A 24598-nucleotide genomic window follows, 5' to 3' on the forward strand; every position below is an offset into this window, starting at 1 on the left:
CTTTTTGTTTTAATTTATTTTTCATGCATAAACAATGTCTGAGGATGGAGCCATGCATGATGAATAGAAATCTATTATCCCATCTGGATATCCCCCCCAGAGGCTAAGGCTGCAGACTAGCTGATGGTTCCCAGATTGTGGTTTGAGAGGTTAAATTTGAAGTTTGTCTGAGACTTTGGGGTAGTACGGGATGAAGCAATGTTGGCAGAATATGTCAGACAGTCAAAGTGTCACAGGAAATGACCAAGAATGGCTAAGATCAGCCCTAAAGTGTAAATTTTACTGAATTATAGCGGTTTAAATCACTAAAAGGTAAATGCTATTCTTACACTTCTTGGATTTTATTTTTTATAGAACTCACTGGTGCGTCTGTTAACTGCCAAGGAGAGAGACACTGCAAGGTCAGTGTTTCAGGGTCTGGATCTGGATAAAGATGGTGTAATCACACGAGCTGAATGCCGCCAAGCTCAGCAGTCTTGGTTCGAGAAGCTCAAGAAAGACTCGCAGTCCTGCAATGTGAGGTGAGTAGACCACATGCCACTTACAGGGATAATTGGAAGGAATTTAGGGAGTCATTTGTATGCAAACTGCAGATGGCATAAAAGGTCTGGGCACTTAGGGAATAGAAACAAGATAACATGAATGTGACACCCACCTCTAGTAATGCCATAAAGTCAGTCTTAAGAAAAAAAAAAGTCTGTCTTAAGAATGCTGCTGCAATAATCTTTTATCCAAACACACAATATGACAGCATTTTGAATTAAACTACACCCACTGATTAGTTCTCTTTAAATGCCATACTCTTTCCCATCTTATAATATATTTCATTATTTATGTTAATGCATGAGATTAACCTTGAGATGTCTAGCTTCAATTTAAATTGTCCTAATTAGTTTTATGATGTAGAATTTTAAATGCAAAGATCAATCTTACAAAATGGCTTTGAAAAATAATTGAATTATGGATATTTAGTTAAAGCAATGTGCTGGGAGAAGAGCACAATGCTGGCGCTATGCCTTGGATCATGTGAAAATGCAGGGTTAATGGTGGGAGGTTTTAATCAAGCAGGAAGTGAAAGTTTAAGTTATAAAAAGAGCTTGAAATAAAACTAGCCCACAACTGAATACAAAGTCGGTACAATGAAGTATGGAATACAAAGGACTTGCACAGGACACAAGCTTCCCAGCCTGTGACTTATACCACTGTCATTGCCACCCTTCCTACCTCTTCATGTAGACTGTTAGGTCTTGGCATACTGTATTGCCACAGCTGATCCACCAAGGCACAGATGCCAAAGCACAGCTTGTGCGTATCTCTGTGATCCCAGTTGCGTCAGACGGAATGGCAATATTTGACACCCTAGGATGAAAACGTGTTGGTGTAAGGAGTACCTTGTGACGTTGGGCTCACAAAGACTTTAGCTGTCAGCCAACTTAATTTTCTTTTTCCTCACTCTGACAGAACTGCTATAGCCAATAGCATTAAATGCTGTTCCTCAATATAAATGGTTATGTCATGGTTACAACTTTGAATAAATCATCAATATAATATAATCAGGAGCTTCGGAGAAAACTGATAAATCTTTGGGATGCTGAAATTAATATTGGATACCATTGATTAAGCCTCAGATGGCACTACATTAATAAACAGCCTTGATTCTGTCATGGAAATCACTGGATCACTGGGCTCAGGAATGATGTGACTGATTCAGTGTGCCACAAATGCAGGTTAAAGCTCTGTGATGCAAAGATGCAACATTTAAACATGATCCAGAGCAGTCGCATCTTCTCTGGGATAAAACTCATTTAAAGTTAAAGTGTTTATTGGTTAGGTGAATTGAAATATGAAATTATTTTTGGAAAAAATGGACGCCACGTCCTCTCAACAAGAGATAAGGGACCATCTGGCTTGCTGTCAGCACTCAGTTCAAAAGCCTGCATCTCTGATGCATCAGTGCCTCTTAAGATTGACATCTTGCACATCAGAAAAGGACCATCAATCCAGAAAGGTATATACGGTACACGTTTAAGAGCAACATGCTCCCATCTAGATAACAACTTTTGCAGAGAAGGCCTTGGCATATTTCAGTAAGACAAAGTGCACCTCTTAAGAGTGTGGCTAGTAGTCACTTTTAAGATGTCTGTGAGATCGAATTCAAAATGATCTTTTCCTAAAATCCAAAGGTTTCTCAGTTTAAACATTGTAATCTGTTTTTCTATTTTACAGAACATTCCAGCATTTTGGAACTGGGGTTGTATTTACCTGACTGGATATTTATTCATTTATTTATTTATTTTAAATACAAAACTCTGAAGGAGCTAATCCAAACTGCCAAGACATCTACACTATAGGAAAGCTTTTCTCGTTACACAGTAGTGTTCATCATGTACATTTGCATAAAGATAATTAGTTATAACAATGGAACTTCTCCATAATTGACTTGCTGTCAATATTTTTTTATTATATGCAAATCAGCAAAGATTATGATAACATCCGAAATGAAGGAGAAATGTCAGTTAATGCAGACATCCAGTACTCTTCCTACTGCAACATTTGCTGATTACATAATTTGCATCTCATCGTTCTTTGTTTCCAAGATAATGAGGAGAATATTGATTATCAAATAAGTCACCAAAATGTACAAATATTATTCTTACAGTAAAAACTGACTCTGGTTTGAACAACTATCCCCGTTAAGCGTTTGGGTTAAGATGAGCACTTCTTTGGCCACTGTAGAAAATCTGCATGGAGTGAAACCCCCAAATTTGTGCAGTGTCAAAATATCCAACTGTGGTTTCTTCTGATAACCATTTCCACAATGAGTTAAGCAAACTAAATGTCATTGTTGCCACTGACAATGCATGACAGCACGTGTGGACTGTAACAGGACTGGGGTGTAATATTTCTTTGTCCTGGTGCAGAGAAGCTCTTCAGTTCAATTTCCCTTTAGCTCAGTGAAGACATAACAGAGGACTTCAAAGAAATTATTTTGGCGCTGCTTGCACCACTGCAACACTGAAAAAATGGCAAGAGTCCTTAGAATTAAAATATTTTTCTACATCTTTTTTTATTAAACATAGTACATTTCAATAATATCAAAAAAATATTTAAACTGAAAAATAACCCCATGTACATCAAAGGCGAGGTAATGTTTCCTTTATGTATACTGTTAAATAGAGTATTTTACTGTCAGTATGAGTCCTAAGTTTCTAACGCTGACATGGGCACATGGATAAACATGGATAAATTGCCTTTTGCAAGGCTTTATGTGAGACTGCATCAAAATTGAGTCACAATATTAGATATGTCTCACAACATAATGCAATCTAGTGTAACACTACAAAGTGCAAACTGACAAAGCTCTCTGACAAACAGTCATAACCTCAAGACAAGCAGTTTGTTGCTTGACTGAACTACACAGCTGATGTTTGTGTCCCCTTAATGCAGCGAGTAGCTTTATTTATGGTTAAAGTTGTGAGGAACCCCAACTAGTTTCCCCAGTAGATGGAATAATGAAAGGAAAATTGACAGTGTAACCACTGACTGACCCATCAGAGTAATAATGGAAAAAAAAAAAAAAACTCTGGTGGGGTTACTTCTGTTTGTTTTACAGTGTATGTGCATCAGTCGAATACGTGTTCAGATGATTTTCGCATGTTAAAGATGTAACTGCCACATGCAAAAGTGCTTGACTGCAGGTCAGAAATGTACTGAAATGTCCTCAGATTTGTACTGTAATAAATGCACTTTCCATCACTGTCACTGTGTGCCTGCATGTGCTCGTTTACCACTTGATATCTTGTGCTGTCAAATCTAAGCTGTACCATTCCATCCCTCTCACCTATTCGGCATCCCCCCACAGACTCATGGGATTCTGCTCTCCTATGAATTGTGGGTGAGTGTGACTCAGCACTGCATGGCTTGTCTTTTTTCCCCTCACTTCAACATCCTTGAGCACTACTCAGTCAAGTATTCTCGGAGAATCCCTCAGTTTAGATTTAATGTGCAATTTAACCCTTGCTTCATAAGGAGCCTAAGGGAAGGAGAAACTCCAAAGTGTCTCTTTCTGGATGTAAAGCTACCATAGACACGTGAATCTCTCAAGTTTAATGAGACTGAGATGATCAGGTCTCGTTATACAGAGACATGGGTAATATTCAATCTGGCCTTTAATTATAGGGATTAAAAGAAATCCTTTTCTTCTCCTTAGGAGTGCTTCTCCTTAAAATTCTTACTTTTCAGAGCACATGCATGGAAGTTGGGTGAGCACAGTGTCCATTAGGGCAACCCTATGTAGTACAACCATATGCATTTGTGCTGATTAAAAAGCAAATATACTAAATGAAACAGAAAACTCTGCTCCCTTGGATTGCACAAATTCACATGCAATGGTGTAAAAGGTAAAATGAATTTTAGCTTCTGATGATTAAGCGTCAGAATTTATTAAGAGCTTCTAAAAAAATGACTAATACTTGTGGGAGACAGCCTCATGAAATAGGCAGTTGCAATGTTTTAAGAACCATATTTTATATGGCTTGTATAAAATCTTAGATCATTTTTATTTAGTTTTTTTTAAATCGCATGCGAACATCCTGATTTTGGATGGAAAAGCTGATGCCGTCAAACAAATCTCACTGCCTGGAAAGGACCGCATTAAATGATTTGCTGACTGGAGGAAAAACATCTCTAAAAAAAGCTAGTTAAGAAAACATATGGTTTGCATTTCTTCATCATATAAACACATTTCTTACATTTTGGAGACAAAATAAATGGGTAATCATTCATCATCAGCTTGTCAAATTAAGGGATACTGTGTAACCAAGCTCCATACATTCAGACTGCATTATACCTGGTACAGGTCACAAGTCTAACACAGATTGATAATTGGTTAATCATGGAATAAGATCTATATTAATTGTCAATGGAAATTCAGCTTAAAGCCTTAAGACTTAAAGTAGGACGTTCCAATTTCCCAGTAAGACCAACATAAGTGCCGCCACGTTCATCATAACATGATGATTTAACTTCTATTTCCTTTTTTTCCTCATAGGCAATGGCAGCTGTCTTATTGTTCATTGACTGCCACTTCATTTTTGACATTTTTTCTTTGGTACAGTATAAGTCATGTTGGCCCCATATGTGAGAGCAGTCCAGCCAGCTCTGGCAGTGAAAGGAGCAAGAATGACGACAGCAGGTTTGTTGCTTTTTTTTTTTTTTTTTTTTAAATATTTGTCAGTCTGTGGGTCAAAGTGATCAGTTATTGGAAAGTATATAAACGATTTTAGTAGATGCCAATTTCTGAAGTTCTTACAGGAAACCTTAAAAGCCTGCAGTAATTTTTACCCTAACTCATGCTTCTCACCAGTCTACACATGTCCATTGTGACCTTGGTGTGGTAAAAATCTTTCTTGGGCAGAAACGTAGGAGTAATTTTGAGTGAAACAAGTCAGCCCAGAAGGCTGCATCATGGACAGTGACGTGACCTGCCTACTTCCTGCTGCAAGCTGTTTCCAATGCAAATGACTTCAAATTCACTTTCTAAGCTGTCGCCAAGAGGTTAGGGTGAATCCTCTTTGCCATATCATGACTTTTGAGACTTTGAGATTTTTATTTGCAATAATTGCAGCCAATTAGCAAGCTGTTCAGGCAGGCAGTGTTTTAGGATGAATACAAACTAGTGGAAGTTTCTTAGGTAGAGGTCTAACTGGGTTTTATATTAAATACAGCAGTAACTTCATTTGTAAGTTTTTTTTTTTTTTTTTTTTTCAAAAACCATGATGTGTAAGAATCAGTGTTGGGTAACTTACTTTAAATTAGTAATTTAGTTACATTACTAGTTCTATCAAAAGTAACTCAGTTACTTCAAGTTACTCGTTACTTTCAAAGTAACTAGTAACTAACTAGTAACTAGCTTTTTACATCCAACACGAAAACTGCAGTCGTGGTGCTTTTGATTGTACTCAGAACTTGGAAATTCTGCCTTCTGAATAGGATGATGTAGGTAACACCAGACCGCAGATGAGCTGCATACAGGGCTGGACTGGGACAGAAAAATCGGCCCGGGCATTTTGACCGCCCCTCCCCCCTTCTTCCCAGTGCAAAGCACGAGGTTTGCATGCGGAGTGAAGCGGAAAAAAGTGCGAGAGACAGGGTGAGAGAAAGAGGGGGGGAAAAAAAACAACAAAAAAACCCCACGGCTCGCGATAAGGAGCCGACTCGCGTCGCGCCGTTTTGTTCACGACAGACACATCACTGCCAGATAGACTGCAGGTCATAACTTCTTACCTGAAGTTCAGTTCACCTGACGCTCGGACCGGCGGCCACCTCGGGTCTCTGCTCCTCCTGCCTCCCCTTTCCTTCATCCACCTGCTGGCCTCCACTACTTGCTAATGTTACTGAATCTGTGGAAGCTCCGTGATAGCCACCACACGAAGTAGCGAATAACGACCCTATCTAAATCCCAGTAACGAGTAACGCGTTCCTGATTTTGGCATAATAACTAGTTACCGTGCTCGTTACCACAATAATAACGTAGTTACTGTAACACGTTACTTAATAACGCGTTAGTCCCAACACTGGTAAGAATGCATTAAATTAAGATTCCCAGACTAACCTGTGATTATTATTATTTTTTTCCATCATTACATGTATCAAATTGCAATTATTTAAGGACACCTGAGCGTGTGACCATATGCCACAAGGCCCTGAACTGAGGCGGGGGCCTCAGTTCAGTTCCAACCCCGGACCCCTTGGTGTCCCCATGTACTCTTCCAACCTTCCCGTCTGAAAAATCTCCACTGTTCTATCAAATAAAGACAAAAATGTCCCAGGAAAAAATGTCTTAAAAGGACCATTATCAGCTGGGCATATCAGTATTGAGAAAATACTGCTATGCAGTTCATGGTCATACAAAGTAAAGTACATGCAGTAGGACTGATCAAGAACTATAGCTCTTATGGTCACTATAGTGAGGTGCCAGGATGACTCCTATTGTGGTGTGGTGTATTATTTCATGGCATTCATTTGCAGTTACAAAGATGTACAACTGCTGGCTCTTGTATAGAAATAAAAAAAATGCAACACTATCAGCAAACACAATTAATTTTGTTCAACAATCAAATTTTTTTTAACTAAACTTTCTTTCTTTTACACAGGCCAGTGACCTGGGCAGACTTCCTGAGGGAGAGTGGCATCTATATTTTGGCTGCACGGCCTAATAGTTCTGCCATGCACATCAGACTGCCTCTATAGTCCAGGATCCGCTACTGCATTCAGCAGAGGGAGTGAGAGATGGAGGATGTACCCCCTATAGTCTACAGTTGAGTGAGGGAGGATAGACATGCTTATACAGTGACATGAGGATGGCAAGTGAGAGAACTGGATGAAGCAATGAGGTAGCAGATCAAGCCAGTGACAGAATCTCTCCTCCTCTGCATCACCTCAACACCACAACACTGACAATGCACGCTGACTGACACACCACAGACGCAAGTGACAGCAGCTGTCACAGGTCCCCACTCCAAAACCTGACAGCTTCCAACAAATGTGAAAGCTAGAACAAGTAAGACAACCCACTCACAACCTATTCAGCTGGTGATATTTCTTAAACTTTAAATGATCACGCACAGTCAGATGAGCACCTAGGATGATCACATGAGCCAACCTAGACTCTACAGCTCCATAAGACCCCTGGGTGGGCACATTTGGGTGTTGGGCTTCTACTCTTTCACATGTTCTTTCCTTTGGGCCCCAAAATGTCCTAATTATAACACCATGCAGCTGAAATGGGATTGTGTTATGCACCATTAAAACTGTTAATCACGCCACACAGAAGCACATGCAAATTAATTTCTGGTAGTGTTTGATTTGTGGGAGGAGATTAACCACGCAGCTACATTAACGGAATATATACCAAACAACATTGAAAGCTATCTGCATACATTATAAGAGAACTGCTATATATACCAGTATAAATTATCATGCATTTAAAAAGATGTATTTATTCCTGTATCCTCTGATGTATCCTGTTTTCTCCATTTCACCCATGAATCTGTGTTCACGAAAATGCTAACTGTGAAAGGGAAAGAAAGCTAACCCTGTAAGTGACATGTATATACTGCCATATAGTGCATTTTGGTATTATTCTCTGAGCTGCACTATAACAAGGTGTAAATGCCACTCCTCGTATTCTAATGTCATTATTTGCACTGTAAGAATGAGATGTAGTTGGACTATTGTGACATAATCACTGTACTGAAAGACTGAGATCTGCTGGAAAAGTTTGTCCTTTGCTAATATGCAGAAGCACTCTTTAAAAACTGCTATGGAAAACGAGATGAAATTATATAATGTAACAGATTACACGATAATTTTAAGGCACGCGATCCTGCCCCTGAATCACTAGAAACCTACTGTAATGAATAGGACATTATGTAGTGTTTATGCCATGTAATGGAGGTTTTATGCTGGGTTCTTTTGAAGTAAATAAAGTATGGTAATTAAATCAAATTGTGGTTTGAGGGATAATGTGCAGTGCTGAAATGCTTGCATAGTATTTGCAATATTGAGACTCTTTGTTTTCAAAGTATCAGCAAATATAATTAAAACTTTACAGATTTAGGGTTTTTTTTTTTTTTTTTCATTTTAAAACTAAATTAAATGGAATGGGCATGAGGCTCAAATCAAAGATCAAATATTAATTGGAAAAATTAATAAAAATAAACCTAAAATAAAACTGTATGACCATGTCTGACAGGAAGGTTACCGTAACCAGTGGTATACCGATGAGCATCAATGAATGCACAACATATCAAACCTTGACACAGACTGGCTACAGCGACAGAAGACCACACTGGTGCCACTCCTGTCAGCTAACAACTGGAAACTGGCTACAATTTGCAGTTTTGCTTAAATTGGACAATAGAAAATTGGAAAAGATGGCACTTTTGAGTCTTGATTTCTGCTGCCACATTTGGATGGTAGAATTTTTGGCATAAAAACATAAAACCAGGGATTTGTTCTGCCTTTTATCAATTGTTCAGGATGCATCTGGTAGTGTAATGGGGTGGGGTATTCTTTAAGCACAAATTGTGCCCCTTAATACCAACTGAGTATTGTTTAAAGCAGGGGTAGGCAACTCCAGGCCTCAAGTGCCGGTTTTAGATATCACCCTTTGTCAACACACCTGAATCAAATGATTAGTTCATTAACAGGCCTCTGGAGAACTTCAAGACATGTTGGAGGTAATTTAGCCATTTAAATCAGCCGTGTTGGATCAAGGACGCATCTAAAACCTGCAGGACACCGCCACTCGAGACCTGGAGTTGCCTACCCCTGGTTTAAAGAATACTGCCTGCCTGCCTGTCCCTTTATAACAGTCTACCCTTCTTCTGATGGCCATTTCTAGCAGGATAACAAGCCAAGTCTATTCATCTCAGACTTGGTTTCTTGAAGATGACTGAGTTTATTGTACTCAAATGGCCTCCAGTTACCAGATCTCAATCCAATCCTTACCCGGAAGGAACACAGACCTCAACCACACAGATGTACAAACTGTTTTGGCTAACCACTACAAAAATGTGAACTTTCTGACCAGAGGCAAAAAATAAAAATCTGGTCCAAATTTACAAACATTAAAGAAGCATACAAGGCGTTGCCCTCTGTCTGTTGGATCACATTTCACTGGCAGTGACTCCATAATATAGAACTCTAATCTGTAAAATCGGTTCAGCTGTTAACTCTTCAGCTCTGGAGTGAGGAGATCACTTCACTACTACAGAACTGTTTTGAAAGTGCAGCTTGAAACGGCATCAGGAAATGAGTATAAACTCCATGACAAGCCGATTTCTCATTTTGAAATAGCCCTTTACTGGCACAGTTAAACACACTACATGCAAATCAAACTCAAAATTCTGTATTGTTCATAAGCTTCCAAATCATCCAAGGATTATCTAAAAAGGGGAAAAACTACTACCACTACTACTTTACCAATGTTGTATTAATGTTTGATTTGGAACTGGTAGCTTTCTCATTCTTTTAGTATAATGTAATGTGCGATGTGACATCTGGGATTTATCTGAAACCAGACCTATAATGACACAATATTTGATCAACTCTTAGGGCCAGTGTAACTTATGCTAACTAGTTGCATTTGCTGAAAAAAAACCCCCAACAATTTGCATGCTTCAGACACGTTTGCATCTGACAGCATCCATTGCTGTTGGTGAGAAATGAGACTGCTTTTGTTTGCTTCTGTGTGAAATTGAATGGCCATTGTTGTGCAATGGTAGAATGAAAAGCTTGACAAGCGTAACATAGCAATAGAGTAGCACTGAATTTACACTTGTTTAAAATTCACTTATCAGACTCTGTTTGATTGCCTCATGCACTCTTTTTCCAAGCAGCTGAAGCAGACAGCATGACGGGATAGAATTGCTGCAACATCAACAAAGCTATGACTGCGAAGATTACACATTTCATGGAGTATAAAGAGGCTTTCCCTGAAAACCTCAACCATAAAATCTCAATATACAGCATGGAGGTCAAGAAGGTAGAACATTCAGAAGTGGCCCTTCATGGAGCAGTTTGAAACTAAGTGTTGCTTTTAAGTGTGTGACCACTGGAACTTTCACCTACACACAATTAAAATTAAAACAACACTCTCTCATACCTACAAGAGGTTATACCATCTTTGTGCTAAGCGACTTTCCATATATTGATTGAAAAGAGTATAATTTGCCTCAGAAAGTAAAGGTGGTAAAAATAGAGAAGGGAAAATATACAGTGAAATAGTTGTCGGACCCTATAGCTCCCCAGTTGCTCTCAGGCTTTTTACTTTTATCTGTTAGTAATAGAACAGAGTTCAGCAGTTACATCTACCAGATGTTAAACTGAAGGTCAGACTGTTCAAACTAACTGTAGGTGACAAACACATAAGCAGTAGAAAGAGAGAAAAGGCAAAACGGAGAGCGAGCGAGCGTGGGAGTGAAATAATTTAGATGAGGATGTTATGTAATTGTTTCATAACAGATTCAATGATGATCTTCTTGACCAGGCTAATTGCTGCATTAAATGCTGAGTCAAATGTGAAACTTGAGCTCTGAATTAATTCAAGGTTATCCTGCCTAAATAGCCTCATAAATTAATGTGCTAATGAGAAAGACTGTTTGAAGCCCCCTTGTGTGGACTTTGCATCATTTGGGATATTCAGCTTATGACTGAGTACTTTTTTTTTCTGCTGAAACAAAGGCTCCGAAAAATTAAGATTGTTGAAAAGTTGTTTGAAAAGAGCTGAAAGCAAAGCAGAAATTCTGACTTCACTAAGCTCTTTTCAAACAACTTTTCAACAATCTTAATTTTTCGGAGCCTTAAGCATGAAACAGCAACTCGAAGCAGTGAGTGGTATAAAAATATCTATTTCTCCTTTAATCAGTGTCATATTGAGTAGAAGCAGAAGAAGTATAAATAAATAAAAGTGCATTGTAGTGGTCTGCCCTGCTGCCTGTTCAGGGACTATCTTGCTTTTCACCCATTGTCAGTCAAGTTAAACTTTTCTTAGACCAAAACAAATGATGACAGGATGCATGGCCAATTTACCAATCAATTAATTCAAGAATGTAAAACATGCAAACTAAGCTATTACAGCTTAGAAATCCAAACTGTTCTGTTTTATAGGGAGATGACTGTTTTTTTGTTTTGTTTTTTTTGTGTTTTTTTTGTATTTTCCATTTTTGTTATAGTTTCAATCAATAAAAATAACCAGTAATCCAATTCTGTCTACAGTAGATAAACCATGGCCTTTTCCTAAGTGCATTATGAAAAAAGTCAGTGAATTACATGTGAAGGGCTCTGTTGTCATAAGCATGGGAACTATCGTCACTTCCAAATTTTGCTTCCATAAATAAATAAATACATTTTGATGGTGCATTAATTTGTTCCTAACTGTCTCCAGCAACTGCACAGTTGACTTTTGTTTGATTTCAGTGTCCCCAGTAACCTCTATACTGTATTTATGATCTTTTTTTTTTTAAAGTACATCTTCAACAGAAAACAAATAATGTTGTTGGAACAGAGCTTTACCTTTCAGTTAATGATAGTGAGATGATTCTATGCCATCATGTTTGAATGTTAGCGCTTTAATAAAAGTAGTCTTTGCTTACTAGTCTACAAGTGTGCCAAATGTGTTATGCACAGATGTGAGCCTGTAAGAGTATCAAAGAAACAACCGTTTTTGGGGTTTTTTTTCTTTTGAGTCATCTCTCCCCATGTGTGATCCAGAGGAGCTCTGTACAAAGGTTATCTGGCGTGTCCTACAAGGAGTGTAACAGGGCCAGCTGCTGGCAGAGGTGCTGTGATGCGGACGGCTGCTGTTGTGTGATGGCTTCACTCAGCAGGGATGAGTAATGGTAAACAAGTGTGGCAGTGCGGTCATAGCTCTGGGGAGGCAGAGCCAGAGGAGAGCTGCAGTAAAATGTCAGCGCACAGTTTCTTCATGGAGTTCACAGACTGGTTTGAGTGCCAATGCAGGATTTCTAAATAGGCAGTGAGTTCCAGATTGGCAACTATTAGGTTAAATTTTTCTGGTGATAATGAGTGTCAGTGGCAATGCCTTATCGTAGAGTTTGATTTGAAGGTCATCTGCATACATGGGAATACAGACACAAGCCACTCCAGTCTCACTAAAAAACAAGACAAGACCTCAGTGGGGATACTTGCCATCCAACTCTATTTCTCCAATGCCATTTTTAGATCATCCTCCGCGTGTAAGCAAATAATTCACATCCTACTTCCACCAGCACAGCCAACTTTTTCCTTGGAGCCAATTCGGTCTCTGCAACTGACATGAGCCAATTACAGTCGTCTGGTTCCAGGAAGTACAGCCATTGCTCTTTTTTAATTTTTCTTTTCTTTTTTTTTTCTCTTGAGCTAATTTGATTCAATGTACTCAGTGAAAGTGTTGCATTTGTCCACTGCACAAAAATATGCATTTAAAATTTTGGCTCATGCTTTTTTTTGTTTTGGCATCTCTAAAAAATAAAGTTGAAGAAAAAACAACAAAAGCTGGCTATAACAAGGCATAAGCTGTGAAGGGAAAAATTAAATCTCTGTAATTGAACACCCCATGTGGATCGACATCTGTGTGATGCAGTCAAGTGTGGCTGGCCATGGATGTAATTTGGGGCTGTGCCTGCTGTAACATGCGCAGATAAGAGGGCCTTGTGAAAATGTAAATTCTTCTCTTTTAAAACGGTCCAGCGAAATCCCACCTCCCCTCAGCTCAAACATCTCTACTGGACATTAAAAAAAAACAGAGCCTTAGCTGCTCATTATGTGCCAAAAGGCTGCACAGCTTTCTCTGCCTCCTGTGTCTCGAGGATGCTGTTGTGCCATTGGGGGTAGACATCGTTAACTCTTTTAAATCTCTGTCAAACTTTGAGAAAAATGAGTTGATAAAGTCAGGGAATGTTGGTGAGGGGACAAACAAACATCAAATGATTTTTTTTAAGCTTTTGCTGCAGTTTTGTGTGACTGCTAACAGGAGATACTGTAACAGAAATGTACCCCATGAGGTGCAATAACAACAGACAGGGAGCGAACACTAATAGCAAAAAGTATTGCATTTGCTGTTAAATGTTCCACTTGTATTGCCGAAGTAACAGAACATAAAAATGTGTAGTTAATAAAAATAATGACAATCTATTTGCTGTGTTACAAGTAGCAACACAGTGTGCTGTTACTGTATGACTTATAATAAATGCACTTTACTAAAGCTAAATCTGAATACTTTTTGATCTTATTAATTGCACCTTCTCTTTCCCTGCTTTTTCTTTTATTACCAGGCACACAGACACCACAGTACTGCTCAGGGTGCTTGCCACCACAGCAACCTAATGAGTTTTCACACTGTCCAACAGTTAGATCGGGCTGCCTTACAAGGACTGGTGATTTGCTGCTTCGTCTCTATCTCTTTATCTCTACAGGGCATTGATACTTTAATCATCACAGAAGCATGGCTTTGAATTCAAACAATTATTTAGGTGACCGTATTAGGCATTCTCACAGCTGGATCTGATTCCTCATATTACATTTGTGAAATGTGTTAAAGGCAGTTATACCAAGGAACACATTCATATTAGATATCAGGGATAGGATAAAGCTGCTGTGTTTTTGTTATACCAGCAGTCTAAATTTTCCCAAAGCACTGTCACTGGCTGCAAGACATCATTAGCCTAACTGGTGGTATGAAACACAATGTATAAGCATATCATATTTAGACCTATTAACATATTCTATCAGTATCTGCATCTATATTTATGTTTATGTATGGATTGGAGATTATGACACTGACAAAAAGACAGGAGGCAAAGCTGGACTTGGCAGAGTTGAAGATGATAAGATTTCCATTTGGAGTGACCAGAATGGAAAGGATTAGAAATGAGTACAGTTCAGGCTTAGTCTGTGTTTGGATATGTGCACAGGAGGGATATGAGAATATAATAGGCAAATGATGTTAAATATGTAGCTGCCAAGCCAGAGGAAAAGAGGAAGACCACAGAGAAGATTCATGGATGTAGTGAAGGTGACTATGCAGAGGGTTGTCATATCAAAGGATGCCAGGGATAGGTCAAGTTGGAGGCAGGTAGTCTGCGGATCATCAAAGCTGAAAGAAGTGTTTTTCTATGGATTTGAAGGATTGCTATATGCATTTTAAATATAGCAAATGTTGCACATTTTCATTAAACTGTATTAAAGAAAAAAAGTCTCATGCTTCTATTGGCTCATTAAACACAACTCTATATCCATTGTACTGACCCACATTGCAGGCTACTTGACCCACTCTTCCATCTAGTGTTGAGTACGTGACATTACGTCTGTCATTATAGAGAATTAAATTGTAAAAGGTTATAATAGTCGAACATTAAACCAAAAGATTTATTATGGATAAGAGTAGTTTATGAGACAATAAACGACGGTAGTAGTGACGGATAATATTTTGCTTTTCACGAGGTCAGGGTGCATTAATATTTTGCATTTGGATAAAGTGCGCATGCGCAACAGGGTCCGGATTCTGCTAGAAGGATCAAATGTTTTTGTTTTCGTGCGGGATGGAAGGTAGTTGACAGGTCGACATCGATATCTACGACGGCAAACGTTTCTCAGGTAAACAAAATAACCCTACGTTTCTTGTCGGTGTTTGTATTTATTAGTTGGTGTCACCTTTTAAGTCGAAGCAGATAGCATGTTTGGGCTACATATGCTAGTAGGTTACCCAATGTTAGCTTTAGTAACGCTGTATTTCATAGCTTCTATTTCATGTGTCTTACAACAGCCTCGTGTTTATTTGGTATAATTTAGAGTATGAGGCCACAGGAAGTTGGAATGGAGCTTAGACGTTAAGATGAGCTAACATAACCGCAGGCATGTCACAACCTTTGATGCTAGTATGTAAACACAGTGCTGATAAGATCTAAACACGCTGCGCATACATGTACACACCTGTTTGACATCGTCTTCCATAAATATCATCATATAACCAAAAATAGCCAAGTTATTCTAAGGAAACTGAAATGGGAATGTTTTCATGTTGCAGGGTACTAGAATATTCCAGTAACACTCCCATTCAGTGGTATTTCCAAATACAGTTTCATACTTTTTCTAAAGTAAAATAAACTGGCAGATATCATAACAGTAAAACATCATTTGACTTTAAAACCTCCAGTGTCACTTGTGGGAGTGTTTCAGGTAGAGTTTTATTTCATTGTATAACATTATGAGGTCAATAATAAGTAATCCATTACTGTAACTATGGTTTCTGCTGTTCTTTTAAAAAGGTTGTCTTACCTTTACTTGTGTGTACTGACAGAGCAGGCAGTGCAGATTCCGTGATATTGTTCTATAAGTAAAAGAACAACAAAGTGTGGTCAGAGTGTTGGCTAGAAAATTGTTTTTGTTCTGTAATTGTATTTTTATATTGCAGATAACTGAGTGTAAGCTAAAAGTGTAAGGAACAGCGTTATATTTATAGGCCTATAAATGACCTGCAGTAATGTAAATGTATTCCAGAGAGAATGGTATACTCAAACAAATACACCCATCCTTTAGAGGAAATAGGTATCATGCTGAAAGACGTGTTTTATTTGGATCACATTTAAACTAACATAACAAGACAGTTGACACTGAAACATATACAAGATATCTGGTATTAACGTCCCAGGGATTGTTTTGGAGTCAATAAAGGAACTCATAGTTGTTCAGTATGATACACTTAGAAATGGAAAAGTTGTAGTCTGCCCACATGATTCAGCTTGTTCTACTGCAGAAGTCACTATAAATAGCATTGGTACCTAAAATGTCTCTTTTGAGAGTTGCAGGCCTAAAAAGCAACATTTTAACCAGTAAGCCTTTAGCAGTTATAAATAAATCTGTAAGGTGTTATGTAGTCTCTTCTGACTTTACGGCTTTCTTTACACAGCTGAATCAACTCTACTTGCAGTGACCTTGTAACAGCCTGCAAGAAGACAAAGCCATGGGGAATACAAGCAGTGAGAGGGCTGCAATGGGCCACGGTGAGAAGGCGCAGCGGAGGGACAGCCGAGGTATCAAAGAGGGCGAGAGGCCAAAAATCCTCATGGATAGCCCAGAGGATGCTGATATTTTTCATGGAGAGGACATAAAGGTAAATTGGGTTGCTCTCTTAGAGGTGCATATCAGGTAGAATTTATAGCCTTCTTGGCCCTGTAGATCTCTTCAAACTCTAATCCTTGTTGATAAATAATATTCTTGTGTATGATGTGCATTTAAGGCACCCTTAGAGAAAGAGGAGTTCCTTGCTTGGCAGCAAGACTTGGAATCAGATGACAAAGCACCAACTCTGGAACGGCCGACAGTCTTTCGCTGGAAAGGAGATGGAAAGGAGGTCTACCTCTCTGGATCCTTCAACAACTGGACCAACAAAATTCCCCTTATTAGAAGGTGAGAGCATGTTATAAATCTGAACATGTTTTTCAGGTTGAATTTCTGGCTGTTTATCTTTTGAGATTTAAACTCGAGTTTTAACAGATTTCTTTTATTCCTATTTGCATATGAGAAAGGTTTACTAGAACAAGCCAAGAATGTGAGTTCTTCTTCTTTGTTAATCGCTGGTTTAACTTACCTGTGTGCCAAATGTTTTCTTTTCTTTTGTTTGTGATCTATCAAAGTCAGAACACCTTTGTGGCAATTGTCGATCTACCTGAGGGGGAGCATCAGTACAAATTTTACGTGGATGGTCAGTGGACCCACGACCCAGCTGAGGTAAGCCGTTACTCTCACAGTCATTTATGACCTGTTGTCAAACAAGCATATTTTACTTTACTTACCTAGACCTCAACACAAAATCTGCAGCAGTTTCAGTTTTTAAAGGCACTGCAGCTCTGCCATTCCTGTAAAGTCTGGGTAGACAAAAGCATATATTCACTAATGCATTAATATTATCATTACATTATGAGTAATAACTTGTGAGTGTATTAAGGCCACTAGTGTAGGTTATGATGAGCTGGCTTCATGACTGACTGCAGGCATGTATCTGAGTCACCTTATCTGATGTCATGCTTTAACAATAAACATCTTTTTTTCTCTCTTCAGAAATATAGTAACAAGTGTATAAAATATTAGCACACACATATGGTAATCAGGACAAATGGTGCAGTGGAGGGCCATGACTAGAGGTAGAGTAGTCATGAGTGGACATTAGTTTAAGAGGCTTAAGTGGTTTGCTTCACATCATGATGCTTGTTAAAGCAAACACTGGCCTGCTATTATATAAAGTATGTCTTTTTGGTCTATACTTTTGAGCTTTATTTGTGAGTTTTATTGTCTCCTGTTTCCTAACAGCCTGTTGTAACCAGTCAGCTAGGCACAGTCAACAATATCATTCAGGTAAAGAAGACTGACTTTGAGGTTTTTGATGCGCTAATGGTGGATTCGCAGAAATGCTCTGACATGTCAGGTGAGTGCTGACAGCCACTGTTTATCTGTGCTTTTGTTTAAACATTTACTGATCCAGACTACATGTCTGGAAAGCAGGGGTATAAAAGTGTTCAAAAAGAATCTTCATTCATTTTAAAGACCAACTTTTTTTGTTCCTGCCTTTTTTAATGGATTTCAACATTGCTGTTAAAATCTATAGGTTTGAAAATAATTTAATGTTCTTGTCATACTGTTTCCCCCCCTTTTTCCCCCCCTCAGACCTTTCTAGCTCTCCTCCTGGGCCATATCATCAGGATGCTTATGTCCCTAAACAGGAAGAGAAGTTAAAATCTCCACCCATTCTTCCACCTCACCTTCTACAGGTCATCCTTAACAAAGACACTGGGATTTCTGTAAGTAGCTGTAATCTGAGATGAATTTGGCTTATTCCCACTTTCCCCTGCCTGCATTTCATAAAAATAGAATAGCCCTTTATTGTCATTGTACACGTACAACAAAATTGTGAAAAAAAAAATGCATCCACAAGAATAAATAATACAGATCATTTATTTTAAATGTTGTTGTTTTGTTTGTCATTGTTTCAGTGTGACCCTGCACTGCTCCCAGAACCCAACCATGTCATGCTCAACCACCTCTATGCACTTTCCATTAAGGTAAGGTTTCAGGGTGACTTTTAAGATTTTTGTGTTTAATGTTTTTCGGTAGCGTGTGAGAAAACTTGATCGGCTTTGTAAGCATTTTAACAGAAAGTGTGCGCTGCTGATGCTTTTGCTTTTAGCAAGCTTGCACGTTGTTGGCACAGCAGATTGAATCTATGCATTGCCAAAAAGGCTGATAAATGGGACAGAAGAACAGATGAAGGACAGATAATTCTCCTTCTTTCAACTCTCTGACAGGAAAAGCAAACTTTACTTGCATTTCAAGATAGCCACAGCAAATGTCTGCATGTCAACAAAAAAAAAGGAGTGGAAAACAACTATGTGTATTTTCCATTTCAGGTAGTGGGTGGTCAGATATTCACTTTTTTCCATTTGGTTTCTCTTGTAATGTAGTTAAGTAGTTGTACATGAAGCAGATAAAATGTTGCTGTATTTAGCTTAAACACATTTTTTAATGACTTTATGTTCACTAGTGTGACCTGTGAGAAAAACTTGCATTTTGGGGACAATCTAAGTGGCTCTGTTGAAACTTTACTAATTGTAATTTCTCATCTTCTTAATGACTGTTGATATATTAGTAATGCTGCAAAGTTACAATCTTGAATATGCATCACATTATTTCATTATGTCTTATGTTTGGTTGAGTAATCTGATTTAAAAAAATACTTCTGTCCTTTAATAGGTTCTTTAAAACAAACTGTTCAGACAGTTCAATTCTAGAAATTGCAGTGCTTTTAATAGCTTAAAACTTAACTAACAAATAAACCCTTTCATTGTATTCATGAGATGTTGAAATCAAATGCAACAATAAATAGTACAGCAATGTCAAACAAAAATCAGGCATAATATAAAATAGCCTTTACTTGGTCTTCTTGGAAGTCTTTGTTACGTTAGGAGGCAAAAAAAAAAAAGTTCTGACAGTATTGCTTCTCCTGGATGAGGTAGTGTGTTTATGTGTGTGTTTTGTGCACCTCCATGTGTGTCTGTGTGTTTAAATGTGCTAGTGAATGAGTTATCGTGTGTGTCCGTAACCTTTAAAGGAGCATGTGGTGGCTGCAATGAAGAAAAGTGAGCATATCACCATTCTCAGAACTGAGGTTTGAGGCCACGTTTCCTGCTGCACAAACAGACACTCTGATAGTGTAGATGTTAGTAATTAATGTTAATAGTTAATGTTTAGGATAATTCAGTCTGCAGCCTAACAATCCCAGGTCAGTGACTCAGTGTTACTGGCCTGTGGAAAGAAAAAAGGAAAAAAAGCAAGCTTTTATTTTTATACATTTCTTTTAAATATATAAAAAAAATATATATATTTACTATATATATCTGACACATTTCAATAGTAATACAATTTAATTGATATATTTTATTTATAATGTATATTATTAATCTAATGCTTCAAAATAATGTCACTTTATGTCAGAGCTTATTGAAGAGGTGATTTGATGAAGGACTCCCACCATGGGCACCCTTTCAAGTTTGTGAATGTGATAACTTGAGAAGAAGGTGACGCATCACCTTCAAATTGATGCCAAAAGTGTATTTACTAAACGTTTTCTGAACAGGACTTTCAGAAAACATGACCTCAACTTAAAGGTCAGAGGTCATGTTTTCTGAAAGTCCTGTTTGTAAGGGTGATATTTTCTATATTGTCATTTCTGCTTAGAAACATATAATCATTTATGCTTAGAAATATATAATCATCTGTGTGCTGATAAAAATCATATCCTTATTAGTAGAGCAGGGTGATATGACCGAAAATATTTATCACGATATACATTTGAAAATTTGCGATAACGATATAACTGACGATATAATTGACACTAGACAAAATACTTTACAACTCCACAACTTTATTAGTGCAAAGAACCCCATCAATGTATTTTCACTTAAACAAGCAGCTGTTTTTTATGTGCATTAAAGTTATATAAAAATGTAACAGTGTAAATTCCCTGCTAAGAGTTTAACCAAAAGGTATTTCCAGTGGAAATTGGCCGACATATCCTCAGCATAACCATGTATGATATCCACAAAACTTAAAAAGAGGTTATACACATAATACGGTAATATTATGTTGAAGCGCAGTACGTATCACTCCGTGAGGCTCCTGCCTACGATAGCCGTAATGCTCCGACAATCCATCAAGCGGTGCGGGTTCGTAGCTTAGCAAAGTCGTACTGAAACATTTGACAGATTTTTGAGCGCCGTGTACCACATAAAATCGTTTCAAGGTCAGTAAACACAACCAGAATTCATACATAAGGCACACGGGATTATAAGGGGCTCTGTTGATTTTCAGAAAAATCAAAGGATTGATTTTAACCCTTAGCCCTTTACACTTAAAGAAAAACTATTTATAATGGTTTAACTTTGACTTTTAACTAATAAAGTCCCTAAGTGACGTCTACTGCACAAACTAATTCAGTCATGTGACAAGTGAGGCACTCTGGGTGTTCAAGACACCATTTTCAAAGTCTTGGTCCACCTGGTTAGCTAATGAGACCGCTGTGCTAATTTTAAAAACTTTCTTTTCTTTTTGCAAAGGTAAGCTTTTACTCATTCAGCAATTCTAAACTTTAGATAAGATGTCATAGGTCCCTTGTAACCTAGTTTGGTAATATTTCTGAACCAATTTGATCTAGAATCAGTTTGTTAAACATCGCTGTGACAAATATGTCACATCGGGCATTAAACTCCAAATTTTCTTAAAAAAACTGATGTGACATATTTGTCACAAAAAGACAAAAACTGATCATTTGCTTAGTCAGTTTAGCTCATTCAGTTATTTTAAGTAAATTTATTCTTTGTTGTTAATTCTCAGTCATATTTAACTAAATTCAAGCATAACTAATTTTTTAAATTACCTAAATTTGTGATGGAACTTTACTTTAGCTTTGTCGAGGCGTTTTTCAGTTACCCCCCATTTTTTATCATTTTCACTCTTTTGTAGAATGGATAAAAAGAAAAAATATAGTGTTCAAGATGCGCTGGAGTTTATCACTGCAGAGGACAGTGAGTATGAGGGATGTGAAAGTAGCTCAGATGAAGATTCTGAAGACCCTAATTACATCCCCCACAAAGACGTGGAGAGTGATGAATCAAGTGAATCCAGTGATTCAGACAGTTGTGATTCAAGTGATTTAGAGACAGAGCCACATTCAAGCCATATGGACACTGGGCAGCCCAAGGCAGCTATCAAAGGACAAAAATTCTCCTGGAGAAAGAAATGTTCGAAACCCCTGAGACCACATTCAAGGGACCCTGTGCCAAACCTCCAGATGAGATCCACACTCCACTAGAGTACTTCAAAAACTTCATCACAGATGATATGCTGCTGTTGTTAATGGAACAAACAAATTTATACAGTGTACAAAACTCCAACCATCTGAGAAATGTAAATACCACTGTTAAAGAACTAGAAATACTCATTGGTCTCTATCTGAGGATGGGTCTATGCCAAATGCCTGGAAATCGAGCATACTGGGAAAATGACACCAGGTGTCCTATGGTAGCAGATAACATGTCCCGCAACCGATTTCAAACCCTGTTGGGATCTCTAAATTTCACTGACAATACAGATTTATTACACAGAGATGCAGAAGACAAGTGCTGGAAGATCCGTCCATGGCTTGGAATGTTTCGCAAACAATGCCTGGATATCGTCCCAGAGGAGTACAACTCTGTTGATGGGCAAATGGTACCCTTCAAGGGGACACACAGCCCAATAAGGCAGTATGTGAAGGGAAAGCCCCACCCCTGGGGATTGAAAATCTGGGCCTGGTGCTCATCCTCTGGTATGCTCCATGATTTTGTTGTTTATCAAGGTGGTACTGGGAAGAAGACTTTACTTGGGATTGGAGGAGATGTTGTGGTGAAGTTGTGTGAAACTCTGCCAGCTGAGCAAAACTACAAAGTTTTTGCTGATAACTTCTTCTCCTCAGCCCCACTTGTGCTCACACTTCTTCAGCGACAGATCTACTTTGTAGGAACACTTCGTGGAAATCGCTTAGCAGGTTGTCAGCTTGAAGATGAAAAAAAGTCTTGCCCAGAGAGGCAGGGGATCTGTTGATGCCAGGGTGAATAAGGAGGAGAGCATGGTTATTGTGAAGTGGTATGACAACAAATCTGTTACCCTCATCTCATCCTATTGTGCAACTGAGCCTCAAGATACAATCCGTCGCTGGAGCAAATCGGGCAAGGCATTTGTTGAGGTCAAAAGGCCACACATTGTGAAGGAGTACAACACATTCATGGGGGGTATTGACCTGCTTGACGCCTGCATTGCAAGGTACAAGTACCACATGAAGTCACGGAGGTGGTATCTCTACCTGTTCTGGCAAACCATCATGCTCGGTGTTGTCAACGCATGGTTGATTTACTGTCGTGACTGCAAGCTACTTGGTGTCCAAAAGCCACTGAAACAAAGAAGCTTCCAGGCAGAAGTTGCCACAAGCCTGATCCTTTGGAAATCACACAGGGGGCGCCCATCACAGAACATCTCATCACCACCTCCACCACCCAAGAGAGTTCGTGTTGGAGTTCCAGAGGATGTCCGGACTGATGAGGTTGCACATTGGCCTGTAAAATGTGAAAAGCGAGGTCGGTGCAAAAATTGCAAGGTGAATGCAACTACCACCCTCTGTGAAAAATGTGATGCACGTCTTTGTTTCACAGAGGAAAGAAATTGCTTCAAAAGTTATCATTACCAAAGGTAAACTTCTAACAACTGGAAAGAAAAAAGCCATTTGAGCAAGTTATTGACTTTATGTAACATTCTTTTCTATTTTGGCACAATGTTTTTATATGCTCATGTTTTTAGTTCATTACACCTCTCTAACGTTAATGTTTTTTCAGTGACATTTTCAATTGTACCTCCAACATTGGGCTGATTTATATGATTTTTTTTCCAAGAAGCTTGTTGAAGTAAACCAAGAAATGTTACCATCATTATCCATGTTAAGAATTTGAAAATAAAAAGGAAATTCTGTTTTTAAAAGCAAGAAAGTGTTTACAGAATTACTTTCTAAATATGGAACAAATGTACAATGTAAAAGACAGAGAAAGAGCCAGGGACAACAACCTCACATTAGAAAGGTATAGTAATCATCCTATTTTCAGTTGCAGATGATAAAGGATTCAGAAAGTTTATTCATGCAGGTAATTAGTAATTCCTTTTGTGCATAATTTTATATTATTGTTAATAATAAATTAATTAAAGCAACAAATCAACCTGAAGAGCCAGTTCGGAGCCAAAAGAGCCGGCTCTTTTCAGTGAGCCGAACGGAAAGAGCTGGTTCTCTAAAAAGAGCCGGAAATCCCATCACTAGTTGTTCAGATATGCCTGCTTAAGAATGTCACGTGTATTTGTAATTGCATATTCATGAATGATTGCTTGCTGACAATAAAAAGGGCTCTAGCGAAGGAATCAGTTGAAGTTGGTTGAGTTCAGGTGAAGGAATCTTTTCCTCAACTTTGGCTGGCTTCCCTTGCAAGCCACAAACACGGACAGTACCTTCTTGCCTTGTTTGTCGTGCAGTTGTTGGTCTCGCGTTCCAGCGGGGTTTGTGCCAAGATAAACCCAACACTGTTAATACGAGAAACTTCAGAACAAGGTGACGTAGGATTTTGAAATCAATACCATAGATGTGTCTACCAGGAGGCTGGCGGTTGCCAGTATTTTCTTCTTTCATTTTTTTTTCTTTATCTACATTTATATGCGAGTCTGAACAGACTTGGGTGTGAACTGCTACTTGACTGGTAGGAGGAGGCCTGCAACCATGATGCTGCAATTCTGGTTTCATGTGTGTCTTAAAAAAGCCATAGCCCTACCAATTACAGTTTAACCATACTGGCTTATAGCATGGTGGAACTGTACATGGTAAGACTGATGCTACTGTTTCCATCCTAGTTGAAAGCATGCATTGCGTGAGGTTTTAAATTGACTTTTCCTGTGTGTTGTGTCTTTCTGTCAC

General features: G+C 38.4%; 2 protein-coding genes and 1 long non-coding RNA gene across 6 annotated transcripts in view; 2 read left to right on the top strand and 1 right to left on the bottom strand.

Annotated features, from left to right (window-relative positions):
* phf24 (PHD finger protein 24) overlaps window positions 1-8494 on the top strand; it is a 27522-nt gene extending 19028 nt beyond the window's left edge. The window contains exons 6-9 of one of the 2 annotated variants that reach the window (XM_082538877.1): window positions 355-521; window positions 3863-3895; window positions 5117-5194; window positions 7155-8494. In XM_082538877.1, the coding sequence (XP_082395003.1) occupies window positions 355-521; window positions 3863-3895; window positions 5117-5194; window positions 7155-7251 (375 nt within the window). In that variant the 3' untranslated portion in view covers window positions 7252-8494. The remainder of the gene's footprint in view (window positions 1-354; window positions 522-3862; window positions 3896-5116; window positions 5195-7154) is intronic. The other variant, XM_082538878.1, reaches the window with a different exon arrangement.
* Window positions 1-17430, bottom strand: part of LOC309709930 — an 18167-nt gene extending 737 nt beyond the window's left edge. Inside the window, exons 1-2 of the long non-coding RNA XR_014277637.1 lie at window positions 17358-17430; window positions 15841-15892 (exon numbers count right to left, since the gene is read on the bottom strand). This is a non-coding gene — a long non-coding RNA (uncharacterized lncRNA). The remainder of the gene's footprint in view (window positions 1-15840; window positions 15893-17357) is intronic.
* The window catches only part of prkab1a (protein kinase, AMP-activated, beta 1 non-catalytic subunit, a), a 14235-nt gene continuing 4684 nt past the window's right edge, over window positions 15048-24598 (top strand). Inside the window, exons 1-8 of one of the 3 annotated variants that reach the window (XM_082538897.1) lie at window positions 15048-15159; window positions 16472-16675; window positions 16802-16971; window positions 17199-17292; window positions 17872-17986; window positions 18226-18359; window positions 18552-18620; window positions 21577-24584. In XM_082538897.1, the coding sequence (XP_082395023.1) occupies window positions 16526-16675; window positions 16802-16971; window positions 17199-17292; window positions 17872-17986; window positions 18226-18359; window positions 18552-18620; window positions 21577-21585 (741 nt within the window). In that variant the 5' untranslated portion in view covers window positions 15048-15159; window positions 16472-16525 and the 3' untranslated portion in view covers window positions 21586-24584. Of the gene's footprint in view, window positions 15160-16471; window positions 16676-16801; window positions 16972-17198; window positions 17293-17871; window positions 17987-18225; window positions 18360-18551; window positions 18621-21576; window positions 24585-24598 lie in introns of those variants that run through there. The other 2 variants (XM_082538895.1, XM_082538896.1) reach the window with 2 other exon arrangements.

This window comes from Aulonocara stuartgranti (assembly GCF_965226115.1).
Source record: "Aulonocara stuartgranti genome assembly, chromosome: 7".
In the NCBI taxonomy this organism is placed as follows: Eukaryota; Metazoa; Chordata; class Actinopteri; order Cichliformes; family Cichlidae; genus Aulonocara; species Aulonocara stuartgranti.